General features: G+C 38.4%; 1 protein-coding gene across 2 annotated transcripts in view; it reads left to right on the plus strand.

Annotated features, from left to right (window-relative positions):
* Hex-A (Hexokinase A) overlaps positions 1-16582 on the plus strand; it is a 57721-nt gene extending 41139 nt beyond the window's left edge. Inside the window, exons 2-9 of one of the 2 annotated variants that reach the window (XM_087349709.1) lie at positions 3536-3698; positions 5381-5520; positions 5808-6023; positions 6486-6588; positions 10347-10536; positions 11777-11932; positions 14058-14334; positions 16011-16582. In XM_087349709.1, coding sequence (XP_087205835.1) covers positions 3536-3698; positions 5381-5520; positions 5808-6023; positions 6486-6588; positions 10347-10536; positions 11777-11932; positions 14058-14334; positions 16011-16088 — 1323 coding nt within the window. In that variant the 3' untranslated portion in view covers positions 16089-16582. Of the gene's footprint in view, positions 1-3535; positions 3699-5380; positions 5521-5807; positions 6024-6485; positions 6589-7439; positions 7540-10346; positions 10537-11776; positions 11933-14057; positions 14335-16010 lie in introns of both variants that reach the window. The other variant, XM_087349710.1, reaches the window with a different exon arrangement.
* The last annotated feature ends 1179 nt before the right edge of the window (positions 16583-17761 follow it).

Below are 17761 nucleotides of genomic sequence, written 5' to 3' on the forward strand. Positions count from 1 at the left end.
AAGACGAGCTTCGGCTTCAAAGGGTTAACCAGCTGATTTTCGTAATGGTGAGGTGTAGTGTTTTCTTCGCGGTACGGACTGAATTCATAAATAATATTCAGACGAGCTTCGGCTTCAAAGGGTTAACCAGCTGATTTTCGTAATGGTGAGGTGTAGTGTTTTCTGCGCGGTACGGACTGAATTCATAAATAATATTCAGACGAGCTTCGGCTTCAAAGGGTTAACCAGCTGATTTTCGTAATGGTGAGGTGTAGTGTTTTCTGCGCGGTACGGACTGAATTGATAAATAATATTCAGACGAGCTTCGGCTTCAAAGGGTTAACCAGCTGATTTTCGTAATGGTGAGGTGTAGTGTTTTCTTCGCGGTACGGACTGAATTGATAAATAATATTCAGACGAGCTTCGGCTTCAAAGGGTTAACTACAGTGTAACAGAAGTGACTTAGCTACTTTCTACACGGAAAACGGTTTGACGTAATTAACGAAGAAACATTACTTCGAACAACGAGGCAGTTTGAAATATCTCGTGTCTAAACCCGAAATGACTGTCACAGTATATCACGTACCGGCGATAATGTCAGACCAAGAAAGGCCAAATATCCCGATTTATAATGCGTTTTATAAACCACGTTTCGTCAAAGTCGAAAAGAAACAGCTAATCTGATTTGCTGGCCTTGTTTCGGCCAAAGGAAGTTTTAAATTCAATGTTGCTTAGCATTTCTTTATTGGAGTCACTCGGATATTTTACTGGCTAATAACGGCAGTAGTTACTGAGTTAAAGGTGAAGGTTTGTCACGTGGTATCTCTTGTAGTCGCCGTCGTAACTGTCAGAATGATGGACAGTGACATAGAAGGCCCTGGTTTTCCCCGACAACTTCCTTTCTTCCAAAATTATTTATGGATGTTTGAATTTCCAAGTACTGGTGATAAAATAACTGTCTTTACCTTCAAGTAACGTCCACCGGTTATTAAAACAATGAGCTGGTTCCCTCATCTGTGCCTTTAGATATTAAACGTCACTAAACGTTTTTCCCTGTCAGCAGAAGAAATCCAAGTTGGGCATCGAGTTTCGAGCTGATTTTCATGTGTATTTATTCCCACCTTTTGTCCGGAGATAGGGATTAGCTCTATCTAGAGGGCCCAACTGTGTAGGAACCTGAAGACGGAGATAGAGTCCCATCTCCGAAACGTCGTTTTACGTTTTATATTTACTAGACGATGGATAATATCCAAGTAAATTTTTATTCAATTTTAGATAACCTTGAAATTTGCAGGAACTGCATTAGAAGAATTTGCGATATATTTTACGAGAATTATCCTCGTTTCTGCGTCTCGTTATGCTTCGTAGCAGACGAAATTATTTAAGCGAACTATCAGAACACGCGAAACCCTTTCTCAGAAATTTCCATAACTAATTTTGAACTTGTTAACTGTCGGAAATATTTTAAATTAACTCACACAAAAATGATCACAGAACTTTTCTTGGTAAACTCTGAAGACATTTAAAGGACGACCTCAGCTTATGATGGATGGCAGTTGGTATCACTGCCTTGCTGTCAGTTTATGTTCTTGGCTGTTGCCGAACTAATGATTTCTTTTATTATTTTAGTATTTTAGTATTTGTACAGTTCTGCGTACACGAACATAATTTCATTCTCACAAACGAAAATCCACACAAAAATCAACATTTCGTCAGTAATTTATCCACTGTTTTATGCAAATTCTTCTTTCGTACAAAATTGTGTGTGCCCAGGAGTTGCTTCGGTTTGCGATCAGTGAAAAGGGATGTTGATTGGATTCATCTGGCTTATGACAGAATGTAGTGGCGGGTACTAGTGAACGTGGTAATAAAGTTTCAGTGTGAATTTTTTACAATTGAGATTAAAGTAGTTGGTACTGTGCATAAGTGCGTATGTTGGCACCTTATTAATGTATTTTTATTAATTTTGTGTAATAATGTTTTATAGCCACGGTGGTCTAGCGGTTAGAACGCTGGCCTTGTAATCCTGGGAGTCTCGGGTTCGATTCCCGGCGGTGCCCGAATTTATAACTTGTGTTGGGCAAGGCCGTGGTCTAGGCAACACGGAGTTTTCCTCCGTGGCATCCCAACAATTACTCCATTCACACACAGAAGAAGGCAATGGCAAACCACTTCTGGATCATCTGCCAAGAACGTATATGAACAGGTCCCAGTCCGAGAAAAGGATGGAAGGATCCTGTTCATATGGACCTGTCGTCAGACACAACACTAAATAAAATATATAAATAATAAAAAGTAAATAATGTACCGATTTCTGTATTTAATTTCGATATTTTGCGCAATCTTTAATTTTAGAACACTTTGTCCCTGATAAGATCGCGATACTTGATTTCGTAACGTTTTCAAGGTCGAAATAAATACATTCCACCTTGGACACTTAGTATTCGTGTGCCTACAAGGCAAATAAGACAGCATTACTCCTTCAGCGTGAGTATTGCACAAAAGACATGGTACTTCAGCTAGTTTCGTCTTTATTACAAATGACATGCATGATTTTGAACGTTTTCAGGACACTTAGTCGATACGAGGAAATCTTTAGATAGATTAGTTTTCGCTTTTTATGTGGTCTTTGCAAGAAGTGCATAGCGAGAACGCGTTATGAGCTGGTCGTGTCTTTGTCCGTCTGTCCGTGCAATTCTGCACGACCTCAAATTCGTACTTTAGATTTCGATGAAATTTGGTTTGACTTGACTGAAAGTAAAATTCTCACGTCAACATTGGTGGATGTAAGTAATGAAAAGAATCTCTCTAGATGGGGAGATATACCTCCGTGTTATATTAGTCAGGGAGTTGAAATGGATTTTTTTAGGTTACTTTTGAAAGTTAGGTTAGGTTAGATGAGGTTTCGATGTGTACGTTTAGGTTATGTTGGGTGACATTTTGTTAACAATTGTTTTCATAGTAGTATAACAGTGGCTACGTATCATAACGTAGATTACAATTCAATTTTTCATCACTGTGAAAGCCTCTGACAGATAAGATAGACAACACTGGGTAAATTTTAAAAAATATTATCTCTTCGTATCGAGTGTAACTGCTTACATAACCCAACATTTTTGTGGATGAACTGAGAAAAACTACTAAAGTGCCTCATATTTTGATAGATGGCCATAACAAACCCATTATTATTACGCTGTTCTTTCACTGGATGTGGGCGATATGTTACGATTCCATATAACCTCAAAATGGTGATGAAAATATTGCATATTACTTATGTTGCATAACTGGTTAATTTACCCACAGAATCTAGGATTTCAATGTAATTAGAAGATTAAGATCTTTGAGTTTAGTATTACGCAACAAGTTTCATACATGCATTCGTATTTCTATGTCATGTTCCTTGAATTTTTGTCAAGTCAGTACTCACCCATGTGAGCCTCACAATCAGCACGAGTTAAAAATATGACCCCAGTCTCATCCTTGAATATGTTCAGAATGACTTTTGCAAAATGGTTATGTAGGACCTAATGACATTGTCATTTATTACTTTTTACAGATCCGTGAGCATTGCAAGGAACTGCTATTAACTGATGTTCAGATCAGTGAGATAATGAATCGGCTTCTGGAGGACATCCAACTGGGCCTCCGGAAAGACACTCACGAAAAGGCTATTGTCAAATGTTTTGTGACCTATGTTCAGGACCTGCCCAATGGCACTGGTAATACATACGAACTAACATACATCTATCTTTACACGTATCTGTGTTGAGTAAAATGGATTCATAACAGTCGTGTGTGGAATAATACATAATACAATACAGGTAACCCTCGATTTACGCCGGTTCAATTTGCGCCGATTCAGAATAACGCCGATTTTGAAACAAGAAAGTGAAAAAATATATTTAACTATTATTTATAACGTTTTACAATGTTTCTCGTACTGAATCTTATACTAAATCGTAATTCTTACATCGCTGATTTTTAATAAAAATTATAAATATACAGTCATCTCTGCAATTACGTAAGTTTCGTTAACGCGAATTTTCCCCAATGATATCGATGAATCGATAAAAGTTGTTTGTGAAATGTAAACTTTTGCATATGCGAGTTTGCTCTTATGCAATTTCATTCTTGGCGCTTTAAACTTTCAAAGGACTAATTTAATCTCCGCGGAGGTACCGGGGTTATTTTTACTACGCGATTTTCGATAGGTCGGCGTCTTACATGAATGCAACTATCGCTTAACAGCAGAGATGACTGTACATATCAATCACATGAAAGAATCACAGTCAATGCCGATTGTAAGCGTATAAAATATATTTTTTAAATTCCCTTTATTTTATTTACGTTATTTCAGAGCTGTAAATGTAATGCCATTATATTACTCGTCAATGTTTGGGTGCTGGGAACGCATGTAATTGACTTCCCATTGATTTAAATTATAAAAGAGTTTCAATTTACGCCGATTCCGTTTACGCCGATTCGTCCAGGAACGCGTCCCCGGCGTAAATCGAGGGCTACCTTTACATCATTTACAAGTACAATTATGTAATGCTACTTTAAACTGTGCCTGTGATGGTAGATATTTTAAAATGTTTCGATTCCTGCATAATGTGTACTGTTCTGAAAACATGAGAAGTTTGCAGAAATATTTGTCCGATTTCAGAATTTCTGTTGAATTGTTTCTGATATTCAGATACTCTGGCCGAGTCTATACATTTCATGCACTGACAAATGGCGACTGTATTTGGCATCTGGGCTCCTGTAATCAACGTAGTCTTCACAGTAAAAGTTGGTACTTAACCTCACAAAATGCAAATAATTAATGAGGTTTTTGTTCTATCTGACCTTTATACTATATACGTAATTTTTAAAAGGTATATTTCCATAATCATATTATTTAGGGATAGATCACACACTTTCTTGCCTGCCCTTAGGTTATACAGACTTTGGCAACTTTTTTTAAAAAAGTTATGTGCCAATGGATACTCGGTAGAAGACATACGATCAGGCATGTGCGATCAAGGTGGCACTGTCTAAATTCAGTACTGATTTGTAAAGAGACTGAAGGAAACGACTGGGAACGTAGAATGAGGATAGTTGTTTACTGGTGTATTCTGGCTTTTGTCACTATACAAAAGTCACTTTATACCCAGGAAAATAGCCATATATATATATATATAGGACATTGAAAAATCCTGATAATGTAAGAACCTAATTCTGATTATCCAGCCCACGGCCTGTCTGATCATGAAATTTACGATTGTAGATAAACTGGCCACTTTGTGATACAGAACGTATTTATTTTCAAACCTATTAATAGAGGTTTTGTACTGTATTCAGTGCGAGAGGAGGGAAAATATGGAAATCTGCTGATTTGCGGCTGATTGACTGATTTCAGAACGAGGAAAATTCTTGGCACTGGATCTTGGTGGTACAAATTTCCGTGTGTTGATCATAACTCTTGGAGAAAAGCACTTTGATATGAAATCAAAGATTTATGCCATACCACAAAGTATTATGTTGGGATCGGGAACACAGGTAAGGAAACAGATGTTATGAACTCTGATGTATTTTACAGAGATTTAGTCCTGCACCATATCAATTATAGAAGTGATTTGTATGGAGTATGGAGTGCCACGGAGAAACCGGGGAAGTTAAAAATTCGGGCACCGCCGGGAATCGAACCCGAGACCCCAGGATTACAAGGCCAGCGTTCTAACCGCTAGACCACCGTGGCGGTCGACACACTTACGTGTTAATATTATTGACGCTACAGATTGAATCTTGCCTTCGTTAAACTTGACTTTGTGGTTTATTTTTCTCAGCTGTTTGATCACATAGCAGAATGCTTGGCAAACTTTATGAAGGAGCACAACGTGGGAGATGAACGACTCCCTCTTGGATTTACGTTCAGTTTCCCGCTCACACAGAAGGGACTCACGAAGGGTTTACTAGAACGGTGGACAAAGGGGTTTGATTGCAGTGGATGCGTCGGGGAAGATGTGGTTCGACTTCTGAAGGATGCTCTTGCCAGAAGAAATGTAAGTTTTTATATAAATACTATAAAAGCGAACGCAGAAACGCTCTTGAGGGCTAGTTGGTCTAGAAATAAATGCAGAAAAGACAAAGTAAATGGTCATGTCTTGGCATCAGAATTCAGGACAGAACCAGAATATAAGGATAGCTAATGAATCGTTTGAAAATGTGACAAAATTCAAGTATTTGTGGACGACACTGACAAGTCAGAATGACGACGACAAAATCATTTGTCCCCTAACCTCATTTATTGAGGTTCGTCTTTTGAGGTTATGTCCAAAACGAATATTTTTATGAGTATATTTGTTAACTTCCCTTAGACGTGAAATATCTTATTTCCTTGCTACTTAGGGTTATCATCCCCCCCCCCCTCCTCCCAATTCAAGAATTTGGCTTATAAAATTTAGTATCCACGTGTGATCCAAAGCTCCTGTCCCCGAATGCATATAGTTTGAATATCTTTTCAGGATACTTACAATATAGAAGTTGCAGGAATTCTAAATGATGCAGTTGGCACATTAATGTCTTGTGCTCACAAAAATGGGAGTTGCCGAATAGGCGTAATTGTTGGTAAGTCGAAGAATAGCTCTGAGTACCACGAGGAGAGTGACGGCATGAGTGGCTAATAAGTTGAACCTCTGAATGATTATGAATTACAAGTGATACAAATTCATGTTTCATTGATTCTGTGGAACTAAAATTGTGCAACTTAGATAATTCTTAATAAATTTGATTGTAATAAAACGAATTTTACAATAGATGTTTTCCAAAATTAGCTGTCTCCGCAAGGTCGCTGCTGTAGAAGTGTAATTTTAATTAGATTTTAATGTATTTTATGTTATAGTTATTAAAAATTTCATAAGAATTTAGAGAATAGATAATATGGTCGTCCTTCATAGATCAAAGATCATTTTATTTTGCGTTATTGGCGTACCTGGGCTTAATAGCATTTGAATATGTATTTAAATTTGGGCAACATTGTCATATGTTGTTTGATAGGTGAAGCGCACACTGGAATAGACAAAAGTTATTCTCGAGTTCATAAAAAATACATTTTTTAATTCCATTTCTACATGGGCATAAAATTCATTGATATGAGACGCAAAGTAAAGCAGTTATATTAGAGTTTAGTATTGTAATGTTACATATACTGTTTTCTTTTACGTAACAATTTTCTTAATTTTTGTATCATTTTAATAACGTTCTGTGTCCACCACCGTGAATGGCGTTCGCCACGGAGTTACAGAATCAATATATTATTATTTAATTCATACATCAGATTAGAGGTTCAGCGTAAGCATGTCTGATCAAAACCTTTCTTCTTGTAGCAGCTGGTATGCAGATAAGTTGCGCTACATCACATTTCTCCATTTGCGCTGCGTGTACGCTGTATTGTCATACGATGTATTTTTGTATTTCAGGATGTACAAATTGATGTTTGTGCCATTCTCAATGACACAACAGGAACATTAATGTCTTGTGCATGGAAGAATTTCAACTGCAGGATTGGCCTCATTGTCGGTATGTGAAAGTAGGAAAGTTTGAATTGCCGTTCGCCTGATGCACTTCGACTGTCTGCCGATGCATGCACTTGTCTGTTATATGGATTTAAATCTGTGTCTTGCATTTTGCAGTGTATTAATGCCTTTAAGTTCTGTGTCGTCTTTCCTCAGGTGGTGGGCTGTTCACCGCATTCTTACTTTGTACTGGCTTTCTTGTATTTAAGTCAGGTTGTAGTGTATATTTTGTTGTGCAGGTCTGTTATGGGGTCCGCAGTGGCCGCGCGGTCTGAGGCGTGGGCCTTGTGTCGCTTGGTCGCTGGGACCGTGGGTTCAAATCCCACTCAAGCCATGGATGTTGTGTCGTCCTGTGTACAGGTAGAGGCCTTGCGACGGGCCGATCCCTCGTCCAAGGAGTCCTACCAAAAATGTCTATAGATCGAGCCAACGAAAAAGTTGGGACCCGCGGTGCTCAGGCACTTGAAGGACGGGTCGTCCCAGTATTCCAGTAGGTCTGTTATGTGTGTTTATTTCAGTATGTATTGATAGTGTATCTGACTAGCACTGCACTGCAGAGAGGCAAGAATTTCATATTCAAAACAATATTTAAGGCCCAGAATGGATATCTAACATATTTACCACCGGAATAATCATGATCTCGCGTGTTACTATAATTTGTCCGGTGTTATGAGGTACTGCATTCTGTAAAGTAGATTACTTTAAGCAGGTAATAAAATATTAATTATTTTTAGAAGTATTTGTATTTTTATAACTGGTCGAATAGTAAGTTCATGAAACAGTACAGGTTGACGAGTATGTATACAAGATGGCGTAATCTGCACTTTGTCGGCCTCGTGCACTTGAACTCCATTCCCTGTAGATTTAAAACATTTATATCCATTTGTTTCTACAGTCTGAACATGCAAGTATGTTATTAATATAGCAGTGATATTCACTATATATTATATTTTCATACAAATATTTATTATATAAAATCTCTGAAGTCATGTTTCTGTTTGTATAATTATGGTTAAAGACTTGCAGATAAAATTTTTGAGAGTTTAACATTTCTAAACTCCACTAACCTATATGAAATTGAAGTTATACTAGAAGAAGAAGAAGAAGAAAAAGAAAGAAAACATGGAAAGATGTGCAGACTGTAGCGAGTGTCACTGTTGTTTGTGTACGTAATGTGTTTATTTCAATGCACTGATGTTTGTATGCTTGTAAATATTTGCATATGAGTGTTGTGTATAAATTAGGTAGCAAAATATTTTTATCGCAAGTGTCTCCCCACCCCTACTTATTAGTCTTCACTTAGTGCATGATGGAATGGCAGGAAAAAGTAACTTGCAAGAAATACGGTGTAATAAAATTTGGCCACAAGTTCAGTGTTGACGTTTTGCTTGAATATTCCTCGCTGCTTCAAGTATAAGAACCCATTATGTAGCAAAACCTACTTACAAGTGGATTGCATTTATCCATTTCAGATGCGTTTTCATGAACGGAAACAGCAAACGCCTCGTATCTGTGTACTTGCGGTCAAAGCTGCACGCGCGCACATCTGGAAACCTTTTTTGAATTGGACTTTGTTTAAAGTGATTTTCACGTACATTATATACACAGGATGAATATTCAGTGCCTTCAAATTTTTTGTTATGCAGTCATGCACGACCTCGTACTTTTGTGTTGATTTACTTTCAAGTGCATATGAGCCGGGATAGCTCAGTCAGTATGGTGACTAGCTACGGGCTGGACGACCGGGGTTCGATCCCCGACGGGGGCAGAGGATTTTTCCTCTAGCCTCTGCGTCCAGACCGGCTCTGGGGCCCACACAGCCTCCTGTCCAATGGGTACCGGGGCGTGATGCTAACCACTCACCCCCATCTAGTGTCAAGGAAGAGAAGAGCTATATCTCCACACCCCAAGCGCCTACATGGCACGTAGCTGGACAAACTTTTTTACTTTCAAGTGCATGACATGGAAATATGACGTTACCCCAATTTATGCTATGCATTAACTGACCAAGGGCCAGTTGTATTTGTAAATATACTATAATGGAGTACAGTCATGTTCAGAAATAGAGATATGGAATAAGGCGCAGTATGATTTGGGGGGGGGACGGTAAATAGAATAAATTTTAAATAAAGACTGATGTTGTCAACTAAAATATAAAATGGTTGTTGTGCGGCATTGAACGTTCAACCTGTATGCGTATGTATCCCACCGGAGTTTAGCCAAATAATGGACTAATTAATTAAAAAATGGTTAGTCAGTGATTTGGAGGTAACATCACAGAATTTTTGGGTCTTATGAGCCAACCTGGTATATTTTTTTCTTTAGAAAATTGTGCTGTGTATGTGTGTACATGCTCACATCCATACCCATACTCTGAGTAACCCATTAAAGTATTCTACACATAGTCTGCTTAATTCTTTCCCGTTTGTGACACTTCTTTTCAGTTAAATTTCAATAAAAACAACAGGGAGGACAATTATATGAATTTAAAAAAATACTCGAGCACGATATTTTTGTTATATTCCTTTTGTATCATTTTTGCCTTAAAAATTTTCTGTTTATTAGATATTTTTACATTGTTTTCCACGCGTATGTCCTTGGGACTATACATATTCTAATAAAAACAGATTTTGTTACATATAAACTTTTAATGTCCTACGTAACCGACTTCTAGAAATTAAAATATAATTTTGGAGTCATTATTATTTTTTAAATGGTGGCAGGCACTTTAAAATCACTGAGGGCAGAAATGCTGTTGACGTACTTTTGAAGTAACAGGGTTCACTTTGATACTTCTGTCTCTGAACACAGGAACAGGCAGCAATGCGTGTTATGTTGAAAGGATAGAGAATGCCGAGCTGTTTGACGGAGACAGATCAAAACCATACGTTGTCATCAACACGGAGTGGGGAGCATTTGGCGATGATGGACGGCTAGACATTGTCCGTACGGAGTACGATCGTGAAATCGATCAGCACTCTATCAACCCAGGAAAACAGCTGTAAGTAGGATGCTTTGAAAAATTGTATTTGTCGTACTTGCTAGAATATGTTACAAATGTAAGGCGGTACGTGACGACAGTCTTTCATTATGTACTTTTTCCAACATGTGTTTGTTACATTAATGACTCATAACTGTAGATGGTCACTGATGTATATTCTGTACATTTTAAGTAAAATAGGTTTTTTTCTCTTCAAAATATGAAGGGTGGTGTAAGAGCGACATTTTTTCGAGTATTTTAGTTTAGTAAAGTTGATTGATATGAATAAATTAAAATTAATGTCCTGAGGATTGAGTAATGAACCCAATGTGCATTACTCAACAAACAAAGAAAGTAGACTTAAATTATTAGTAATGAATAAAGGACGATACAATGGCTTTGGCATGGGAGAAAAAAAAATTGTCAGAAAACTTTTTGGAAAAAGAGAAAACTTTCGAGTCCCATGTAAAGATAATATTTTTGTGTATTTTAAAAAAAAATTGGTCGTGAACTGGATTCATCTGGCTCAAGATGGGTCCAGTGGCAGGCTCTTCTGAACACGATAATAAAAGTCTGAGTTATATTAAATGATTGACTGTTGACTTCTCAAGGACCTGGCTCCATGAGGTCAAGAGGTTAAGTTCCATTCCTCTTGTATTTCAGGGGTGAACAAAACATATTTAAGTACAGTCCCACAACTGTAATCTTGAGACCTGCGAGGAATGCAGAAAGTCCGTAGCGTTAAAAGCAGACGCTACCTTTCCTCCTTCACCCCATTTCCTCGCCCCGCAAGTCTCAATATTACAGTCGTGGGCTGTAATTTTAACATCCTTTTTAAAGTTTCTGTAATACAGGATTCATTTAATGTTTCAGTAATATTGATGTCTGTAATTTAAGTGGGACATGGATGTGCCCATACAGCTTGTTAACATTCAAGAGGGGAGTTATTATATTATTATTTAGTGTTCTGTCTGACGACAGGTCCATACGAACAGGATCCTTCCATCCTTTTCTCGGACTGGGACCTGTTCATATACGTTCTTGGCAGATGATCCAGAAGTGGTTTGCCATTGCCTTCTTCTGTGTGTGAATGGAGTAATTGTTGAAATGCCACGGAGGAAAACTCCGTGTTGCCTAGACCACGGCCTTGCCCAACACAAGTTATAAATTCGGGCACCACCGGGAATCGAACCCGAGACCCCAGGATAATAATTAATTTAGAGCCACATCAAACTCTAATTACAACATAATCTTCTTTCAGACATGAGAAAATGATCTCTGGAATGTACATGGGTGAACTTGCGAGGTTGATCCTGGTCAAGTTTACTAAACAAGGTCTCTTGTTTGGAGGAAAGGGCTCTGATCTGCTCTACAAGAGGGGAAACTTCTTCACTAAATACGTTTCTGAAATTGAGAGGTAAGTTTCGTTGTCCAAACACATTCCTCTAATCTTGGAGGAAGCCAGTACTTGGCACATTTATCATAAAGCGTGAATAAATAAATATATATCAGTACCTCTTAAGACATCCCAAGGTATGTAGATGATGTCACTGAATTTAATGATTTGCTCTTTGAAAAAATGTTATTTATGATATTTTGTAGAGTTTTCTTTTCATTTTCCTCCTGTCGTAGCACCTTTCATTCTTGAGAACAGTAAGTTCTGGGAAGAACTTAAAATATCTTGTAAGATTTGAGGTGTTCACAGCGATGAGTATGAAGATTTCTGTCTTCTGGGTTGTTGCGCTGTGTAGTTTGGTCGATGTTAACCAACGTTTCAGAGGTCATACTGCCTCCGTCATCAGGGCGATGAAGATTTCTGTCTTCTGGGTTGTTGCGCTGTGTAGTCTGGTCCATGTTAACCAACGTTTCAGAGGTCATACTGCCTCCGTCATCAGAGCAATGAAGATTTGTCTTCTGGGTTGTTGCGCTGTGTAGTCTGGTCGATGTTTACCAACGTTTCGGAGGTCACACTGCCTCCGTCATCAGAGTATGAAGATTTCTGTCTTCTGGGTTGTTGCGCTGTGCAGTCTGGTCGATGTTAACCAACGTTTCGGAGGTCATACTGCCTCCGTCATCAGAGTATGAAGATTTCTGTCTTCTGGGTTGTTGCGCTGTGTAGTTTGGTCCACGTTAACCAACGTTTCAGAGGTCATACTGCCTCTGTCATCAGAGTATGAAGATTTCTGTCTTCTGGGTTGTTGCGCTGTGTAGTTTGGTCGATGTTAACCGACATTTCAGAGGTCATACTGCCTCCGTCATCAGAGCAATGAAGATTTGTCTTCTGGGTTGTTGCGCTGTGTAGTCTGGTCGATGTTTACCAACGTTTCGGAGGTCATACTGCCTCCGTCATCAGAGTATGAAGATTTCTGTCTTCTGGGTTGTTGCGCTGTGTAGTCTGGTCGATGTTAACCAACGTTTCGGAGGTCATACTGCCTCCGTCATCAGAGTATGAAGATTTCTGTCTTCTGGGTTGTTGCGCTGTGTAGTCTGGTCGATGTTAAGCAACGTTTCGGAGGTCATACTGCCTCCGTCATCAGAGTATGAAGATTTCTGTCTTCTGGGTTGTTGCGCTGTGTAGTTTGGTCCACGTTAACCAACGTTTCAGAGGTCATACTGCCTCTGTCATCAGAGTATGAAGATTTCTGTCTTCTGGGTTGTTGCGCTGTGTAGTCTGGTCGATGTTTACCAACGTTTCGGAGGTCATACTGCCTCCGTCATCAGAGTATGAAGATTTCTGTCTTCTGGGTTGTTGCGCTGTGTAGTTTGGTCGATGTTTACCAACGTTTCGGAGGTCATACTGCCTCCGTCATCAGAGTATGAAGATTTCTGTCTTCTGGGTTGTTGCGCTGTGTAGTCTGGTCGATGTTTACCAACGTTTCGGAGGTCATACTGCCTCCGTCATCAGAGTATGAAGATTTCTGTCTTCTGGGTTGTTGCGCTGTGTAGTTTGGTCCACGTTAACCAACGTTTCAGAGGTCATACTGCCTCTGTCATCAGAGTATGAAGATTTCTGTCTTCTGGGTTGTTGCGCTGTGTAGTCTGGTTGATGTTTACCAACGTTTCGGAGGTCATACTGCCTCCATCATCAGGGCAATTCATCGCCCTGATGACTGACACTTGGGGGGGGGATAGTAGTAGGAGAAATGAACTATCAAACCAGGTGGTGTAATGCGTGCACTACAGACAAGAGAAAAGGTGAAACACAGTACATTTGCAAGTTTCGTTCAGCGACACTTCACAAGGATTTTTGTTTTTATCTTGCAACAAGGAGACAATCATATATGCACACGACCGTTTAAGAAGAGTGGCACCGATTGTCCAAAAACTGGATAATTTAAATATAAAAGCATGCTTATACTCCTTCACCATTCACGCTTCCCTTCTGCATCTGTCAAGGGAAATATTAACTTTTTATATTTTAATTTTCTACAAGTGCATGGATATCAGATGCGTGTTGAAAACAGAATCAAGTGACATTTTAATATTAATGCGACAAAAGACGAGAAATCTATTTTCTACTCCAGTGATTATTAATTTTACAGTGACAAGAGGGGAAGCTACGTGAACTGCCGGCAAGTGTTGGATGAACTGGGCCTGAGCCATGCGACCGACCAAGACTGCAGCAACGTGCGTTACGTATGCGAGTGTGTGTCAAGGCGTGCCGCACATCTCGTGTCGGCTGGTGCGGCCACACTGATTAACAAGATGGGCAAAGATAACGTGACTGTGGGTATTGATGGTTCAGTGTACCGTTTTCATCCGCACTTCCACGACCTCATGACCGAGAAGATTGCACAGCTAGTAACACCTGGCATTAAGGTCAGTTAATTCCTGGAGAAAATCTTCATTTTATGTGTTGTAGATATATACTATTTTATCATCAATATCAGTACATTACGTTGCTGCAAAATGGAATCTTCCATGTTTTAGAGGTCTTTTTAAGCCTTTTTTGGGACAACATTTTATTTTGGAAGCTATCAGACCCTTCAGTTTATTTTATGGTGTTGAAAAGTGAAATTTGTGTGCCACTAATCATTAGTTTTATGAGTTGTCATACTGTATTATAAAATGCATTTCTACCGATACTGATCGCTTATCAATGATTAATGTTTTGCTCACTTGTGATTCTTGATTTTTGCTCGATGACTCCCTGGTAAGTACGAAAGGTTAGTTCTGGCAGTTTGCGTTTCGTCTTTAGATGGCACACGAGGATTTTATTGACTTGTGTGTGGCTTATAATCTGCTAGTGCTTGAAATAAAGACATATTTTTATAACATGCTGTACATTAAGTCTATGGTTAAAACATAACATTTCCTTTTATGTAATATAAAATTACGTTAATAATAGGTAAGTAAGCAAAGGACGTAGATGTGGTTACAATAAGGACCGCATTAATATTAAATAATCACTGTACTTTAAGTACCATATAAACTTACCCTACAAGGATTCTTTAGAGCAGATGAAGGTGTGCTTTGCGTACTTAACTGTTACTTAATATAATTCTATCGTAGATAAGAAGGAAATATTAACAGAATATTTTAAATTTCATGTTTTAACCATAGACTTAATGTACAGTGTGTAACACATTAATTTTTATATTTTTCATAATTTAAACACTTCTTCTTCTATGGCTCTCCGGTCCGTATTCGGTCCACGGCCTCCTCAATTCTCCTCTTCCGTTCGGTCCTCTGTTAGGTCCGTCTGTCCGAGGCTTCGATCGAGGTTTCGAAACATCTTCCTTTTTAAGGTGCAAGGTTGTTAGCCTTGCGACCAACCCCCAACCGGGAGGACCAGGGTACCATAGCAGTTCATAAGCCCCACACAGTTCAATAAAGCCCTCGTGCGTCATATAAAGTTGGTCGAAGACTGAAATATGTGCATTGGATCTCTCTTAAGTTTTCCAAGGGATCATGGAATACAAATTTCTTGAAAGGGTAGCTTCAAAGTGTTCTCGGAATTATGGTATATCCCTTGTAGAAAACGAACGGAATAAACGTTACAGTATACTTCTGCATTGAATCAGTGAGTGGAAAAACAGGCTTTCAACTACATCCTACGTGTTCCTACTGTCGTGGTTAAACTGAAATAGTCTGTTCAGAAATGTCATTCATTCTTGTTTGTTTTACTTGTCTTCCAAACAAATTTGAAGTGACATTTTCCAGTTCCCAGAGATTTCTGGCACATTGGGATTGCCAATGAGGGAGTGGCTGCTGTGTTCAGCAAGATGGTTGAAGCTGGCACAATTCTGCGTAACTCGTACCACTCACCGAGTGCTCCTGAGCGCTCGTGACATACATTGATTTATGTGCGAATCTACTTTCTCACTCATTTCTACAATCTGACAAGCTATTAGGGTGAAATGTTCAAATGTGCCGTTAAAACCGCTCTTCTTAGGCAGGATATATTTTTGTGTGGCGAAACATTTTTAAACAGGAAATAAATATATTATTCTTGTAGTGATACAACATTAACTAATATATAATTGTCATTACAGTTTGACATCATGCTTTCGGAGGATGGAAGTGGACGAGGCGCGGCTCTAGTGGCAGCCGTAGCTTGTAGGGATCGGTGAAGTAGACGCAATTTGTAACGTAATGAAACTATGATTAGAACTGTTTGTACACATTAGACTACTTGGGTTCCTATAGATGTAATTTTGAAGACCACAATATCAAGTATGTTTGTAAAGTGTACTTGCTGTGATAGTGGACAGAGCCACCGTAGATCGATCGGCGAGGACGAACTTACTTCCGTACGAAGGATAAATATCTGTTTGTGTGCGTTTGTATTCGATGAATAGGAAGTGTATGATCATCTGGACTGTCTGATCCAAGTGAAGGAAATAATCTTGCTACACAGCATGGAGGCTGAAGAATGCAGTTGAGATTTTAGTTTCACAGTTCTTCAAATGAACTTGTTTTTGTTGTAATTTATTACATTTATGGAATATTTAGCTGTTGCCAAATTTTTAAATTGATATTTAAAGTTATTTTTTAATTGTATGAATATGCAAACTGAAGATTATTTTAGATGAAATTATAAATAAACATTGTTTTAGAATTTTAATTGTTGTTTTTGCATGCAGTAAGTTACTTAGAATTTCCAAGCAGTGTATAAATATAAAGTCCGCAGAGTATAAGAACTTCTTTTGTTTCTTCCCACAACCATATTCAGTAGGGGGTGTTCTGGTCCAAGATTTGAAACTAAACAGTGGATTTTCCATTTTATATGGCAAAGAAATAGTTGGTATAGAAAAGAATACGCTGATCTTTAGGCAGATAAATGACAGTGCTTTTTAATGACTTTAAAAAATATTAAACAGAAGAAAAACTTCTTGAAATGGTGCACTGTTCATACAGTTGTCACACAGGCAGAGAAACAATGGTCTATGATTGAAATATGAGTATACAGACTGTCCCATGAAATATCTGCCGAACTCTGGGTTGTTACTCAGTGCCTTTTTTTTAAGGGAGCGAGAGAGAGACCCACATAAGTCAGAAACTCAACTGTTATGTAGCCATCTGGCTTCCCCATTTATCAGACCTGACGCTCCTTTATTTCTGCGTGTGGGGATGTATGAAGGACTTGGTGTATCAGGAGAAATCGGACACGAGATGAATTCTTACAGTGCATCATGGATGGTGCTGGTCTCGTGTGAAATAATAATGGAAGCTTCCAGAAGTCTATTTTAAAATGAGCTCACTTGTGCATAGCCAATTAAGGAAGTCATTAAAATATGTAGGTTATGTCTTCACATATATTAAACATGAGGAGCATGCTATTCTTATATAGCCGATTCTCGTATCTCCAGTTACAATAATTTAATTTAATCTGTGTTTTTCCTTGAGATTTCTCCTTTCTGTTCATCATAGCTTAGAGTTTTACTTATATTGGTATAACATTTTTCACTCAAAATAAGCCAGTAACCACCCATTGTTTGACATACATTTCATGGGGCATTCTGTTTATAAAATTTGTGTATGACCATCAAACATAAAGGGTCGCAAGTTATTGTCCAGAATAAGTGAAAAAATATTAAAAGTGGCGTGGCTTCTGATTCTGAATCAAATTATTTTGACACTGTACTACCGTCTCAGTTTTTAAAGAGAGTTATGTTGGTAGATGATGAAGCCTTATAACATTTGTGAGAGAATGTAAGTAAACAAAATATTGGTTTATCACATATTCCTTAGAAATAAGTTTTGACTGTACCATTAGCTGTAGGTGCCTAAAAATTAGTTGTTG

Source organism: Zootermopsis nevadensis, unplaced genomic scaffold (assembly GCF_977971745.1).
Source record: "Zootermopsis nevadensis isolate Lab colony 2312 unplaced genomic scaffold, Znev_1.0 Znev_ptg000016l, whole genome shotgun sequence".
Classification (NCBI taxonomy): domain Eukaryota; kingdom Metazoa; phylum Arthropoda; class Insecta; order Blattodea; family Termopsidae; genus Zootermopsis; species Zootermopsis nevadensis.